Genomic DNA, 15,578 nt, shown 5'->3' on the forward strand with positions numbered 1-15,578 from the left:
TGGGTGGTCACCACATTGGGAGGTCACCACACCGGGAGGTCACCACATTGGGAGGTCACCGCACCGAGAGGTCACCACACCAGGCTGAGAAGTCACCACATCACACCGGGAGGTCACCACACCGGGCTGGAAGGTCACCACACCACACCAGGAGGTCACCACACGGGGAGGTCACCACACCACACCGGGCTGGGAGGTCACCACACCACACCGGGAGGTCACCACACCACACCGGGAGGTCACCATGCCAAACGGGAGGTGACCACGGGAGGCTGATGTGGGAGGCTGCTATTCTAGGCTGGGAGTCGTCACTGGAGACTGGGAGTCGAAAAGAAAGAAGAAGAAGGATAAAAAAAAAAGCAGTAGGAGGAGGAAAAGAGGAAGAACCAGCAGCCGAGCTCCAGCTGAAGAGTTCTCCCCCACTGCCAGTTTGTAACTGTTACCCAGTTTGCTGGGTAATGGCTGTGAGATATTGGTGGCAGTGATATGGTCAAATGAAGCTCCAAAGAGGATGAGACATACAAGGTAGGACTGTGTACTTTGTCCACAGTGTGCATGTTTTTATGGGACACCTCCAGCATTCATTGTAACCCTTGAGAAGGTGGTGCTGAGCTGCCTTCTTCAACCTGCTGTCGGTAGACCCACATTTTCGTTAGGAAGGGAGTTCCAGAAACTTGACCCAATGACACAGAGGGAATGGTGTTCATGGCAATGTCCTGGTGGTGGTGTTTCCATTCCTCTGCTGGTCTTGTCCTTTCAGGTGGTAGAAACTGCAGGTTTGGAAGGTGCTGTCATTGGAGCCTTGGTGAGTCACGGCAGTGCATCTTGTAGATGGTATATACTGCTGCTACTGAGCGTCAGTGGTGGAGGAACTGAATGTTGAAGGTGGTTGTCAGTCATGTGGGTTACTTTGTCCTGTATGGTGTCAAGCTTCTTGAGTATTGCTGGAGCCACACTTATTCAAGTTAGTGAGGAGTATCCCATCACACTCTCCTGACTTGTGCCTTGTAAATGACAGACAGGCTTTGGGGAATCTGGAGGTGAGTTACTTGCTGCAGTATTCCCAGCCTCTGACCTGCTCTTGTAACCACAGTTTCTGTTCAATGGTAACCCTCAGGATGTTAATGGTGGGAGATTTGCGATAGTAATGACATTGAATGTCAAGGGTGATGGTTAGATTTTCTCTGGTCATTACCTGGTATTTTTGTGACGTGAATCTTCCTTTTAGGTCTATTAAGGAAATTAAGACTGCTGCATGTGAGCATAGACTGCTTCAGTATCTGAGGAGTCACGAAAGATGTTGAACATTGTGCAATCATCGACAGACATCCCCACTTCTGACCTTATGATGGAGGGAAGGTCATTGAAGAAGCAGCTGAAGATGGTTGGGCAGAGGACACTATCCTGAGGAACTCCTGCAGAGATGTGAGTTAACAAGGTGTAGAGCTGGATGAACACAGCAGGCCAAGTAGCATCAGAGGAGCAGGAAGGCTGACGTTTTGGGCCTAGACCCTTCCTCTGATGCTGCTTGGCCTGCTGTGTTCATCCAGCTGTACACCTTGTTATCTCAGATTCTTCTGCATCTGCAGTTCCTACTATCTCCTGCAGGGATGTCCTGGGAGTGAGAAGATTTATCTCCAACATTTAGCCTTTGATATTTGTGTGACTAATTTCCGTGCTGAGGCAAGAGTGAGATGTAGTTTGGAGAGATTCAGTCAGGCAGCTGTGGTAAAGCCAGGTACCCATAATCAACATCAGTACGATGTGTGTCACAAGAAATATCACACATCATTCACATATCCTTCTCTCCTCCTCCCTAAGTGTCTTTCTCCATCTTTGCTTTCCTGCCTTGCTGTTAGTTTCACATTATAAGCTTTTGTCTCACTGAACAGTTGGGTGATTTTTAAACGTAGGATAGGGGATACAATCTCAGCTTTCTTCATGAGGGAGGAACTTCCTTCACTAAATGTAAGGCTTGGCCTTTTATCGATATTCACTTGAATAATGGAAAATCTTGTAATGGCCTTCTCTCACTCTCTTGCCAGCAGTGATATCACACATTATCAGCTGATGAACAGCATTGTGTGAGATACCGAATATTAAGAGGGAGATCCTGAGATCAACAGATCCATTGTGAGAATACTCACGAATGCAGAATGTTGGCTTGTCTCCACAATTAAATGCTTTCCAGACCTCACTCTGTACAGTAAAGAAACGGGTGGCAAGGCTTCCAGCTAACTGCTGCCGCATGCTTTAAACAGGATCTCATGCCCTCTCCTCCTTAGCAACATATTGATGTAGGAATCAATGAAACAAATGCTAAAGGAACAGAGAAAACTTGATCCACTTTACAATTTGTCTTATTTGCTCTCAACATGTGGGCGTCAAGGACAAATTATTCATCCCTAATTGTCCTGGGATATGACTATGGCTCAATTCACTGCTTCGTAAAGGTCACTGTTGCTGGTATCAGATGGGAGTCACATAGAGGTCCAGGGTGCAGAAGGATTATTTTCTGTATAGGATTTCAGTGAACCACTTGGGGTTTTAACCAATTATATGATAATTTCATGGCCCATTTCATGATCCAGATTTTGATTTTTAAAATTGAGTTCAAATCATGAGATTGCTGGAAGTATTCTTTGGCCCACTAGTTGAATGACATAACTACTACAATATGACTGTTTGTGGAGTGACTGCTCAATGGAAATGACTCCTAGTTTCTCAAAGAGCTGAGGAGGTGTATAAACAGGGGGCTGCACCAGATGGGTCCTCAAATCTCACCCAACAGCCCTCACAACACAGCAGCAATGTGATTCAATTGGATGGTATTGACTTTTCAGAAACGGTTGATACGAACATCAGCCATCTAGTCCTGCTGTGTGTCAGGAGCCGGCTCCTCACACTGAGGTAACAAGGTGTAGAGCTGGATGAACACAGCAGGCCAAGCAGCATCAGAGGAGCAGGAAGGCTGACGTTTCGGGTCTGGACCCTTCTTCAGAAATGCACGCAGAGGACTGTGCTGGCACTGGCTCTCTCAGTAGCACTGAGTCAAAAGGCTGTAAGTTCAGTCCTCCTGCAAGTGCAAAACCCAGGATAATACTTCAGTGCATTACTGAGGGGAGGGCTACATTTGTTGGCAATGCTGTCTTTCGGCTGAGATGTTACACTGAAGCCCAATTGGCCCTTCCAAATGGATGTGGGGAATCTCATGGTGGTCTCTGAGAGGGAATAGGGGGTCCTCTAATATCCTGCCTAATACCATCATTCGAAAGACGGGTTAGCTGTTCCTTATCTTGCTGTTGTTTATGTGATCTTGCTTTTTTTTTGTACCTTGATGACTGTTACATTATTAGGAAATCTGTGCCATGTTGCGGCTCTCCTATGTCCCACCAGCAGTATTCCCAAGGAATCTTTAGAACTCAGTGTCATTTTTTAATAACTTGGACTAGTCTACATGCGGAGTAACAATTGGACTAACTTAACTAAAACACTCAGAGAAGAAGTTTCTTCATCACAAATGCCCTTTTTCCTCTTGTTCCAGTTGCCTCTTATCCTGTTCTGAGGGAGTGCAATGAAGGTTTCTCATGCTGGTTCCTGGGATGTCAGCACTGACAATGTGAAGAGAGATGGGATGGTTTAGGATTATAGGTTTAGGGTTAGCCCGATCACAGGACGATATTGCCTGGAGTTTAGAAGAATGAAGGGATCTCATAGGCTTGCTGGTGCCACTCAGCAGGATTTAAACCAGTGTGACAAGGTGGCAGGAACCAAAGCAGTAAGTCAGCAGGTAAAATGACCGAGCAGGAGTCGGACACCAAGGCCAGTAAGACTAAGAGGAAGAACAGACAGGGAGAGGTTACTGAACACGACGGGACTGACGGTCAGAGATGTAAATATTTTAATGCGAGGAATATGGCAGGTAAGAGAGATGGAATTAGAGTTAGAATTAATACATGGTACTGTGGCTCAGTGGTTAGCCCTGCTGCCTCACAGCACCAGGGCCCAAGGTTTGATTCCACCCTCAGGTAACTGTTTGTGTGGAGTTTGCATATCTGCATGGGTTTCCTCCCACAGCCTAAAGTTGTTTGGGTTGGGTGGAATGGCCATGCTAAACTGTTCAGAGATGTGTAGATTAGGTGTGTTAGCCATGGGAAATGCAGGGTTACGGTGAGGGGATGGGGTGCTGTTTGGAGGGTTGGTGTGGATTTTTTGGGCCGACAGGCCTGTTTCCACACTGTAGGGATTCTAACTGTAATGCTGTAGCTATTACAGAGACATGGTTGAGAGAGAGACAAGACTGGCAGCTTAATGTTGTGGAACTTAGATGTTTCAGGTGGGATAGAGAGGGATGTAAAAGAGGTAGGGGAGTTGCTGATTAGGGAGAATATCAGAGCTGTACTGAGGAGAGGCCATCTTGGAGGACTCATCCAGGGAGGCCATATAGGCAAAGCTCAGGAATAGGAAGGGTGCAGTCACAGTGATGGGATTATACTGCAGGCCTCCCAACAGCCAGAGGGTGATAGAGGAACAGATAATATGGACAGATTGTGGAAAAATGTGAAAACAACCTGGTTGTGGTGGTGGGTGATTTTAACTTCCCCTGTATTGACTGGGACTTACATAGTGCCAGGGGCTTGGATGGTGGGCGAATTTGTTAGATGCGTCCAGGAGGACTTTTTGCAACAATATGTAAACAGTTCAACTAGGGAAAAGGCTACACAAGACCTGATGTTGTGGAATGAGGCCAGCCAGGTGGTTGAAGTTTCAATGGGGGAGCATTTCAGGAACAGTGACCATAATTCTGCAAGTTTTAAGTTACTTGTGGAGAAGGACAAGTGTAATCTCAGGTGAAAGTACTGAACTGGAAGAAGACTAACTACCATAATTTTAGGCAGGAACTAGGGAATGTAGATTGGGGGCAGCTGTTTGAGGGTAAATCCAGTTCTGGAATGTGGGAAAATCCTTTAAAGGCCAGTTGATTAGAGTCCAGGACCTGTGTGTTCCTGTGAAAATGAAGGATAAGGATAGCAAGATTCAGGAAACTTGGATAACAAAAGAAATTGAGGGCTTAGTCAATAAAAAGGGAGGCTTATGTCAGGTTTAGGAAACTGAAGACAGACTGAGCTCGTGAAGAATACAAAGGAAGCAGGAGAGAATGAAAAACAAGGAACTGGGAGGGCTGAAAAGGGGCTATGAACTGTCTTTGGCAAACAGGTTTAAGGAAAATTGCAAAGTGTTTTATACACATATGAGGAGTATGAGGGTAGCTAGAGAAAGGGTAGATCTACTCAGGGACGAAGGAGGGAATTTATGCGTGGAGCCGGAAGAAGTAGATGAGGTCATCAATGAATACTTTGCATTGGTATTCACAAAGGAGAAGGACTGGAAGTTGATGAGTCTTGGGAAAGGTATGTTGATATTCTAGGGTATGTCAATATAAAAAAGGAGGAGATGTTGGGTGTTTTAAAAAGCAATTAATGTGGACAAGTGCCTGATGGGAGATCTATCCCAGAATGCTGAGGAAGGCAGGTGGGGAGATTGCTGGCGTCTTGTATGAAATCTTTGTATCTTCTTTAGTCACAGGAGAGGTGCCAGCGAACTGGAGAATAGCCAGCGTTGTTCCTTTGTTTAAGAAGGGCAACAGGGATAATCCGGAAAATTACAGACCAGTGAGCCATACACCAGTGGCAGGGAAATTATTATGGAAGATTCTCAGGAATAGGATTTACTCACATTTGGAAAAATTTGGACTTATTAGCAGTAGGCAGCATGGTGTTTTGCGGGGATTATCATGTCTCACAAACTTGATTGAGTTTTTTGTGGAAGTAACAAAGATGATTATGAGGGCAGGGCGATAGATGTTGTCTATATGGACTTTAGCAAGACTTTGACAAGGTCGCCCCATGGCAGGATGATACAAAAGATGAAGTCACAGGGGATCTGCAATGAACTGCTAAGATGGATACAGAACTGGCTGAATCAGAGAGGACAGAGTAGCAGTGGGAGAGTGTTTTGCTGATTGGAGATCTGTGACTGTGGTGTTCTGCAGGAATAAGTACTGGGATCCCTGTTGTTTGTAATATGCATAAATAGTTTGGAAGAGAATGTAGGTGGTCTGATTAATAAGTTTGTGGATGACACAAAGACTGGGTGAGCTGCAGATAATGAGGAGGATTGCCAGGGTATACAGCAGGATATGGAGGCTGAGGCAAAGAAATGGCAGATGGAATTTAATCCAGACAAATGTGAGGTGATGCATTTCAGAAGATCTAATACAGGAGGGAAGTGAACAATAAGTGGCACAACATAGAGAGGGATCCACAAGGCCATAGTTCCCTGAAAGTGACAACACAAGTGGATCAGAGATAGTAGGAACTGCAGATGCTGGAGAATCCCAGACAACAAGGTGCAGAGCTGGATGAACACAGCAGGCCAAGCAGCATCATAGGAGCAGAAAGGCTGACGTTTCGGGCCTAGACCCTTCACCAGAAAACTGGTCAAGAAGGCATATAGCATGCTTACCTTCATCAGTTGGGGCATAGAGCATAAAAATTGGTCAGTCATGTTGCAGCTGTATAGAACTTTAGTTAGGCCACATTTGGAATATTGTGTACAGTTCTGGTCACCACACTACCAGAAGGATGTGAAGGTTTTAGAATGGGTACAGAAAAAGTTTATCAAGATATCACCTGGTTTGGCAGGTATTAGTTATGAGGAGAGAGTGGACAAACTTGGTTTGTTTCACTTGAATGCTGAAGGACAAGGGGCGACCTAATATAAGTTTACAAAATGATGAAAGGCATAGATAGAGTGGACTGTTAGAGTCTTTTTCCCAGGGTGGAAATGTCAAATACCACAGGACATAGGTTTAAGGGAAAATTTTAAAGATGTGAGAGGCAAGTTTCTTACACAGAGGGTGGTAAGTGCCTGGAATGTGCAGCCAGAGGGGATAGTGGGGGTAGGTACAACAGCAATGTTTAAGATGCATCTTGACAGATACATGATTAGGCAGGGAATAGAGGCAAAAGGTCTTTAGTTTGGAGAAGCATCATGTGTCGGCACAGACTTGTTGGGCCGAAGGGCTTGTTGCCGTGCTGTACTGCAATTTGTTCTTTGAAACCTATGAACTTGTAACAGGATTCAACAGGATAAAGGTAGGAAGGATGTTCCGATGACTGAGGAATCCAGAACCGGGAGGGCACAGTTTAGAAATGTGGATAGGCCATTTAGGACTGAGATGAGGAGAAATGTCTTTACCCAGAGAGTGGTCAGCCTGTGAAATTCTCTACCATAGAAAGTGGTTGAGGCCAAAACATTGAATGTTTTCAAGAAGTTAGATTCAGTTCTTGGAGCTAAAAGGGATCAAAGGTTATGGGAGAAAGTAAGAACAGGGGACTGAGATGGATGATCAGTCAAGATCATATTGAATAATGGGATAGGATTGCGGGCTGAATGGTCTACACCTCATCCTGTTTTCTATTTTTTTTTATATTTCTTGCATCTTTTCAACTCCCATCCCATATTCAAGCCATTGCCTCAACCTTGCCATCTCTTGTGGCTTCTCTACCCAAGATGTCTATCAAGCAGAGGGGACATCTTTGACCAACTCCAGTATTCACATTATCCCCTTCCAACCCTATTCCCCTTTATTTCATACAAATGTGCAATCATATGGATTTGGAGCTGGGGTCAGCAACACAGCCTCTCGAGCGTGGTGCACCTGTACAGAGGAAAGTAGGAGCCAAATCCAAAGCAGGCCATTCAGCCCCTTAAACCTGTCCCGCCATTCAATTAGATCATAGTGGATCTGTGGCCTAATTCCATATAACTGCCTTTGGCCCATGTCCCTTCACACCTTTGATGAACCAAAATTTATCTATCACAGATTTAAAATTCAAATTGATCATGGCTGATCCAATCACAGCCTGCCCCCAGTAATCTTTCAGCCCCTCGCTTACTCAAAAGCTATCTTCTTCTGCTTTAAAAAGAGACTTAAACTCTGCTTCAACCACCTGTTGAGGCAGGAAGTTCCAAAGACTGTTAACCCTGTATGAGAAAAAAATCTCCCTATCTAGCTTGCATTCTGACCCCTTATTTTTGAACAGAGATTCCTAGCTCTAGATTCTTTGGATATTCCTGTCTCATTCCCCTGAGTCAATTATTAAATCCTAACCGTTGAACCTCTGGTCTTCCATTTATCACAAAAGTTCCTTAGCCATCAAACTGATTAGCCATTCCCTCATCCCAACTTTAGTGACAGGAAGCTTTCTTCCTTAATGTTGATCCAATGGCTTGAGTTTCCTCAAGGACAAGCCATGAAGAATATCAGTGAAGGGGCTTGTTTAGGCATCTGCCAGAGTCATAGAATCATAGACATCTACAGCACCAAAAAAGGCCCTTTGGCCCATCTTGCCTGTACTGGTCCAGAGTATCTGGATGGACAATATCAAATATTGCTGGAACTCCTTCTCTGTACAAAAAGCTATTCACTACACCAAGATCCTGGAGCATAGCAAGTGTAAAAGGAGACATTTGGCCCAACTTGCCAGTACTGACCCTCTGAAGGAGCAATTCAACTTGTTCCCTAACCCTGACTTTTCCCCTTAACCCTTCAAATTCCACATTTGCCATGGTGGGATTTGAACCCTTGTTCCCAGGATGTTAGCCTGGGGCTGTAGATTACTAACCCAAGGTCAGCCCTACAACTCTACATTGTTTCCATCATAGCATTTGTCCATTTCTCCCTCTGTTATATTACTCATTGCCTGAAGATAATGACAGCTCCAGACCTCATCCATACTGGGAGCAAAAACGTGCTGAAATGGGACGGTGGCTCTATCTGCAGCATTCAGAATGTTGGTCAGAATGTTACAGGTATGAACGCCCATGCCAGTGAGTTGAGAACAAATATAGAAGCTGGCAAGGATCCTGACAAAGGGTTTCGACCCGAAACATTGACTTCCCTGCTCCTTGAATGCTGTCTGACCTGCTGTGCTTTTCCAGCTCCATGTTTATTGAGCAGAAATGGGGTGCTGCATTGTTGAAGGTGTTACCTTTTAGATGAGATGTTAAAACAGAGCCATGCCTACCACTTCATGTGCATGTAAGAGGCAAGGTGGGTTCTCCCTAGACTTCTGTCCTATATTTATCTGACAATCAAAATAGCTGTTTCTGGTATCTTGCTGTGCACAGATTACCGGCTGTGTTTTCAACATTACAACAGTGGCAACATTTCAAAAAGCGCTTCATTGGCTGAGAAGGGCCATCCTGAGACCTTAAAAGGTGCTACGTTAATGCAAGTCTTTCTTTATTGTTCCCACTTCATTTTAACTGAATAGTGTTTCACTGCTTCCCATGTTGCAGTACTTAGCATTGCTAACTCATGGCGCCAGGGACCCAGGTTTGATTCTGCCCTCGGGTGACTATCTGTGAGGAGTTTGCACATTCTTCCTCTGTCTGCGTGGGTTTCCTCCGGGTGCTCCGGTTTCCTCCCACAGCCCAAAGATATGCAAGTTTGGTGGGTTGGGTGTGCTAAATTACTCTGTAGTTTCCACGGATGTGCAGGATAAGTGGATTAGCCATGGGAAATACAGGGTTACCGGGTGGGCTGCTCTTTGGAAGATTGGTGTGGACTTGATGGGCTGGATAGCCTGTTCACACGCTGTTCGATTATGGATGATATGTTTCTCAACCCCATTCTCCAGCCTTTTCTCTGTAACCCTTGATCCCCTTACTAATCAAGAACATATCAATCTCTGCCTTAAATACACTCTGTGACTTGGCCTCCATAGTCTTAGGCAGCAATGGGTTCACCACCCTCTGGCTAAGAAATTCCTTCTCACCTCAGTTCTTAAAGAGTCATCCCTTCACCCTGAGGCTGTATCCTCAGGTCCTAGTCTCTCCTAATAGTGGAAACAGCATCTCCATGTCCACTATAACCAGGCCTCTCAGTATTCTGTAAGTTTTATTGAGAACCCCCCTCATCCTGCTAAACTCCATCGAGTATAGACCCAAGGTCCTCAACCGCTTCTTATATGACAAGTCTTTCATTGCCAAGATCATTCTCATTAACCTTTTCTGGACTTCTTCCATTCGCAGTACATCCTTCCTTAGATATGGGGCCCAAAACCACTCACAATATTCCAAATGCGGTCTGACCAGAGCCTTATACAGCCTCAGCAGTCCATCTCTGTTCTTGAATTCTAGCCTTCTTGGAATGAATGCTAACATTGCATTTACTTTCCTAAATGCCAACTGAACCTGTACGTTTGTCTTAAGAGAATCCTGAACCAGCACTCTTTGTGCTTCAGATTTCTGAAACCTTTACCAATTATAAAATAGTCTACGCCTCTATTCTTCACACCAAAGTTCATAACCTCACAATTTCCCATTTTATATTCCATCTGCCAATTCTTTGCTCACTCTCCTAGTCTGTCCAAGTCCTTCTGCTACTTTCTCAACACTATCTGCCCCTCTACCTATTTTTGCATAATCGGAAAACTTAGCAACAATAACCTCAGTTCCTTTGCCCAGATCGTTAATGAATAATGTGAGTAGTTGTGGTCCCAACACTGACCCCTCCAGAACTCCACTAGTCACCAGTAGCCAACCTGAAAAAGACCCCTTTATCCACACTCTCTGCCTTCTGTTAGTCAGCCAATCCTCTCTCCATGCCAGTACCTTGCCCCTAACACCATGGGTTCTTACCTTATTTAGCAGCGTCCTGTGTAGCACCTTGTCAAAGGCCTTCTGGAAATCCAAATAGATCACACCCATGGGCTCTTCTTTATGTAACTTGCTTGCTACCTCCTCAAAGAATTCTAACAGATTTGTCAGTTTGTTACACTGTGGATTAAAATCTGAAAGAGCTGGATCATGTTTGGCAGTAACTGTGGAGGGTGAAAGTTGATTAATGTTTTGAGTCCTGTATGACACTGTCAGAAATCAGACTGCTGAGTCTCTCCAGTAACATTCTGGTTTAATCCACAATGGAACAAGCTACTGAAAACAAACAGTCATGGGCCTGTCACTTTAAATCTGTTTTGAATTCAGATCTCTGGCATTCACAGTATTTTACTTTTGCTCTGAGTGACTGTCCTCGGGGAAAGATTGTATCTTAGAAACAAATGGTGTTCTTTACCTCAGCAGATGCTGTAAACATGCTTCAGCTACACAACAACAGCAAAAACATGAGCTCACCCAGTGTCACAACACTTTCCAGACCTTCAGCCAGCAATGAAAGACAGGATTTCCGCATTTCAGAGTCTCTGTGCCATCTCACAGAAGCTGCCAAGGATCTGGATAGCATTGAAAATTCATTGACTCTTCAGTGGGATTGAGCAAGTTCCTGGTGACTCATATATTAACTATGTTGACGAGGCAATTCCATCTGTGCAGATGAGAAAACAAAGTTGATTTTGGTGATAAAGATAACAGAACTCCAGCGCTGTTGTAAACAGGGGTTGAATTCCCCGCAGAAATCAGAAAACGGTTTGAGTCTCACAGTTGGATGTACGTGCTCAGGGAGCAGAGCTGAAGATTTCAGTATTTGTCCAGCCTTTCTTTTACTGACTGTGGCAAAACTTTGACATCCACTTTTTTTTATTTCACAGAATCTTGCCTTTTGCTTCCCATTGTCATGTCTTCTCCAGCCAGAGCTGGTTCCCATGAGGAATTTGTCTGTGCCGTCTGCCAGGATCTGTTCAGTGACCCAGCCACCATCCCATGTGGGCACAGTTTCTGCCTGCCTTGTATTGCCAGCTACTGGGAGCTGTGCTCTGGCACAAGGGAGGTTAGCTGCCCTCAGTGCCTACGCACCTTCACTCCCAAACCCACACTGCAAAAGAACCTCACTTTGTGTGAAGTACTGGAAGACCTCCGAGCCAGTGGCGAGATCTCAGCTGGCTCTCGTCTGGCTGGGCCAGGGGATGTCACCTGCGATGTCTGCACCAAGACCAAGACGAAAGGCAGGAAAAGTTGCTTGCACTGCCTGCTCACATACTGTGGGTACCACTTGCAGCCTCACCACCACGACCCAGTTTTGAGAGACCACATCCTGGTTGACCCACTCAAGCACCTCCATGCCCAGCGAGACTGTGCAGCTCATGGGGAGCCCTTGGACTGGTTCTGTTGGACAGATGGGGAGAATATTTGCAGGTACTGTGCTGTGGAGCAACACACAATCCATGAAGTGGTGACTGTGCCAGAGGAAGTGGCTCAACAACAGGTAAGGTGACTTTTTGAGGTGGGAAAGAAATAATTTATAGTGAGAATGGTCTGCAACTCCATTGCTTAGACTTATCTTTGAAAATTAAATTTTTTGGACATAATTTAAGCAAAGCCTTTGTCAAGGTCCCAAATAGGAGACTGATAATGAAAGTGAATACAGGTTAATTAGGCAAGGTATCTCCGAAATTGATTTGGTGATAGGAAACAGAGGATGATGGTAGAAGGCTGTTTGTGTGACTGGAGCCCAGTGTGCAGTGGTGTACCACAGGGATCAGTGCTGGGTCCCTTATTGTTTGTGATATTCATAAATGATGGAGATGAGAATGTGGGGAAGGGAGATGACAAGTAAGTTTGTGGATGAGGCAAAGATTGGCCAGGTGGTTGACAATGAGAGGGAAGGTATTAGGTAACAGGAGGATAAAAATGGATTGGTCAGATGGGCAGATCATGGCAGATGGAATGTAACCCTGAAAATGTAACAAGGTGGGGGATTACTCAATGAATGGCAGGATAACAGGAAACTCAGAGGAGCAGAGGGATCTTGGGGTGTACAGATCGCTGAAGGCAACACAACAGGTTAATTGGGTAGTTAAGATGGCATGCAGCACATTGCCATGACATTGATTATAAGAGCATGGACATTTATTTGGAGCTGTACAGAACTTTGTTAGCCCAAAGCTGGAGTACTGTGTGCAGTTCTGGTCCCCACACTATAGGAAGGATGTGATTGCACTGGAGAGAGTACAGAGGGATTTATCAGGATGCACCCTGCGATTAGAGCATTTCCATTATGGAGAGAGGCTGGATAAGTTTAGATTGTTTTCTTTAGAACAGAGAGGGCTGAGAGGGGAGCTGACAGAGGTGTATAATGAGGTTATTAAGGGGCATTGACAAGGTAAGTAGGGAACTATCTGGTCCCTTTAGCTGAAGGATCAATAACAAGGGGCATAATTTTAAAGTGAAAGGCTTAGAGGGGATGTGAGGAAACTGTTTTCTCCAGAGGGTGGAGGAGGAGTCTGGAATGTTCTGCCCTGGGAGGGTAGTTGATGATGGAAACCTCACAACTTTTAAAAAGTATGTAGGTGAACACTTGAAGTGTCATAACATTCAAGGCTATGGACCTAGTTTGGGAAAATGGCAATAGTGTAGATTTATAGTCTTTTATTGTTGGCGCAGACTTGATAAGCTGAAAGGCCTCTTCTGTACAGTATAGTTATCTGATTGTCTGTTATGACAGGTCTATGGGGCAGGTGGGACTATGAACCTAGGCATTCTAGTCCACTGATAAAATGCAAGAGACGGCAAGTAAGCGGGAGAATATAAATTTAGGCTTTAAACTGGGAAGTAAGACGTTCATGCCGAACTTTGTGGGGAGAATCTCAGCCATTATTTGAAGTCTAGTAAAGAAATGTATAAGTTTGCACTCGCCCTCCCAAAATTTGAGTGAAAGGATTTGGAGGTACTCTTCATTTGAGAAAATAGCAAGACAAATGAATTGGGCAAGAGAGGACTTGATATTGTTCATGGAACAGTAGGTTGACAGGTACAACACAGGAAATTTGTGCTTCACTGTCAAAGGACTTTTCTCAGGATTAGGATGATGTAAAAAGAAACTAAATTGGGCGAAACATCTCGGTAAAGGATCCAGAATATAAGGAAGCCACCTGGGCAAACTTATGTTGAATTCAAGAAAGTTAAACAGAGTAATTTGACAAATGGATATGAGCATTAGAAGCTGAAACCGTGTATGAATCTCTTAGACATTATTCCTTCGAAGGAATTTAAAACCCACAAAAATTGTTGCTGCTTCTTCAACTCTTTGAAGTCTGACCTATGCCGAGACATCAGAATCAGATCAAAATGTCTGATTGTGTGTCATGCACTGATATTGTAAATTCTTCATTAACTGTATGTGATTTTGTTTCAGAAACTGATTCAATATAACTCGTCTACCCTGAAACGAAAGCTGCAAAAGACATTGGCAGAGACCAGCGACCTCCAGCTGAAAGTTGATTCAGTCAAAGTAAGCTGTTTGTGTTGTAAGGCTGTCAGTCACTCTCTCAGATCAAGAGCTTTAATGCTAATGTCCCCTTCTATTCTCACTACCTGTCTGCAACCAAATTGTGATTTGACCTTTCCCCTTTATGAACAATGGAGGTGTATTTCCCCAATATTCTCTTTGTGAGATCTGAGTTCGCAAGAATTGCCACAACGCTGTTAACACCAGAATTAGGATTTAGTTCACAAACTCATTGACACAGACGGAATGCTTTGCAATGCATACAAACATACATTGACTGATCAGAGCTGGAAAGGGAGACTATTGCAACGAGTAGCAACTTCTGCAACAAAGAAAACAAACCGAAGGAAAGCAGTTTAACTGCAGCCTTCAATACAAGGAAATGAGTTACTGTGCACTTTCCCTGCCATTACAAACATTAGATGATTTTTAACATCTCGGTAAAGGATTCAGAAGATAAGTTTTAAAGGTGGAGTCCAGAAGACTAAAGTTGGAATTGGCAATCTGCAATTCCTTTGTTGGGCATGGTTGGATTAGCCTGTAGTTAAGGAGTCGGTGACAGTTTCCTCTCTTTGAAAACTTTATCAAGGGACTTTTGAGTTGCAAGTTCTGCTGAAATGCAACTTCTACTTCATTTGATGTAAGTTTCATTTGCGGAGCAGATATATGGGTTGTGGCTGTTTCTCACAGGCCAGAGGCTTTGCCTTTGTAGGCTGGAGATCAGATGTTGATATTCACTGACCTCTTTACTACCTGCTGCGTCAAAAATCATAAATGCAAAAAGCCATAGGGTTCAATATTTTCAGAGTCATGAGACTAAGTGCCAGTAGGTAGGAGAAGCACTCACCCTCAAAACAAATTGCAGATAGCCAGCTGTCCATGGTCCATTCTAGGGCTTAAGTTTAAAGCCATTAATACATCTCGCAAAATGGAGTGGACTTGCAATTCTATTTAGTCAGGGTTTTTTTATAGGAACAAACATTTTCGTACGTACAAGTGTATGAACTAGGAACTGAAGTAGGTTGTTCGGCCCCCTCAAGCCTGCTCTGCCGTTCAATAAGGACGTGGCTGCTTGTGTTTTGAATTCCACATTCCCATCTACCCTCCCAATGACCTTTGCTTTCTTTGTCAAGCAAGAATCTATCTCCGCCTTAAAAATAGTCAAGGATTCCACCTCCACCACGTTCTGAGGTAGAGAGTGCAGTTACATCACCCAGAAATTTACCCGCATACTCCTTAAACCTTATGTCCACAAAATCTTTTATTCATCTTACTCCATCATTGTCTACCATGCCAACAGCTGCCGAGGCCCTAAAATCTGGAAATC

At 44.3% G+C, this 15,578-nt stretch overlaps 2 protein-coding genes across 7 annotated transcripts in view; one reads left to right on the forward strand and one right to left on the reverse strand.

Annotated features, from left to right (window-relative positions):
* LOC109923836 (transient receptor potential cation channel subfamily V member 6-like) overlaps positions 1–11,352 on the reverse strand; it is a 58,522-nt gene extending 47,170 nt beyond the window's left edge. For 2 of the 6 annotated variants that reach the window (XM_048610989.1, XM_048610984.1), the window contains exon 1: positions 10,711–11,109. Coding sequence is in view for 1 of the 6 variants with exons in the window: in XM_048610983.1 (XP_048466940.1) it covers positions 11,203–11,311 (109 nt within the window). In the remaining 5 variants the exon portion in view is untranslated. Of the gene's footprint in view, positions 1–10,710; positions 11,110–11,143 lie in introns of those variants that run through there. The other 4 variants (XM_048610983.1, XM_048610987.1, XM_048610988.1 and 1 more) reach the window with 4 other exon arrangements.
* LOC125485905 (tripartite motif-containing protein 16-like) overlaps positions 11,264–15,578 on the forward strand; it is a 75,478-nt gene continuing 71,163 nt past the window's right edge. The window contains exons 1-2 of the mRNA XM_048611136.1: positions 11,264–12,229; positions 14,159–14,254. Of these exons, the coding sequence (XP_048467093.1) occupies positions 11,642–12,229; positions 14,159–14,254 (684 nt within the window). The 5' untranslated portion in view covers positions 11,264–11,641. The remainder of the gene's footprint in view (positions 12,230–14,158; positions 14,255–15,578) is intronic.

Source organism: Rhincodon typus, chromosome 23 (genome assembly GCF_021869965.1).
Source record: "Rhincodon typus isolate 14 chromosome 23, sRhiTyp1.1, whole genome shotgun sequence".
Lineage (NCBI taxonomy): Eukaryota > Metazoa > Chordata > Chondrichthyes > Orectolobiformes > Rhincodontidae > Rhincodon > Rhincodon typus.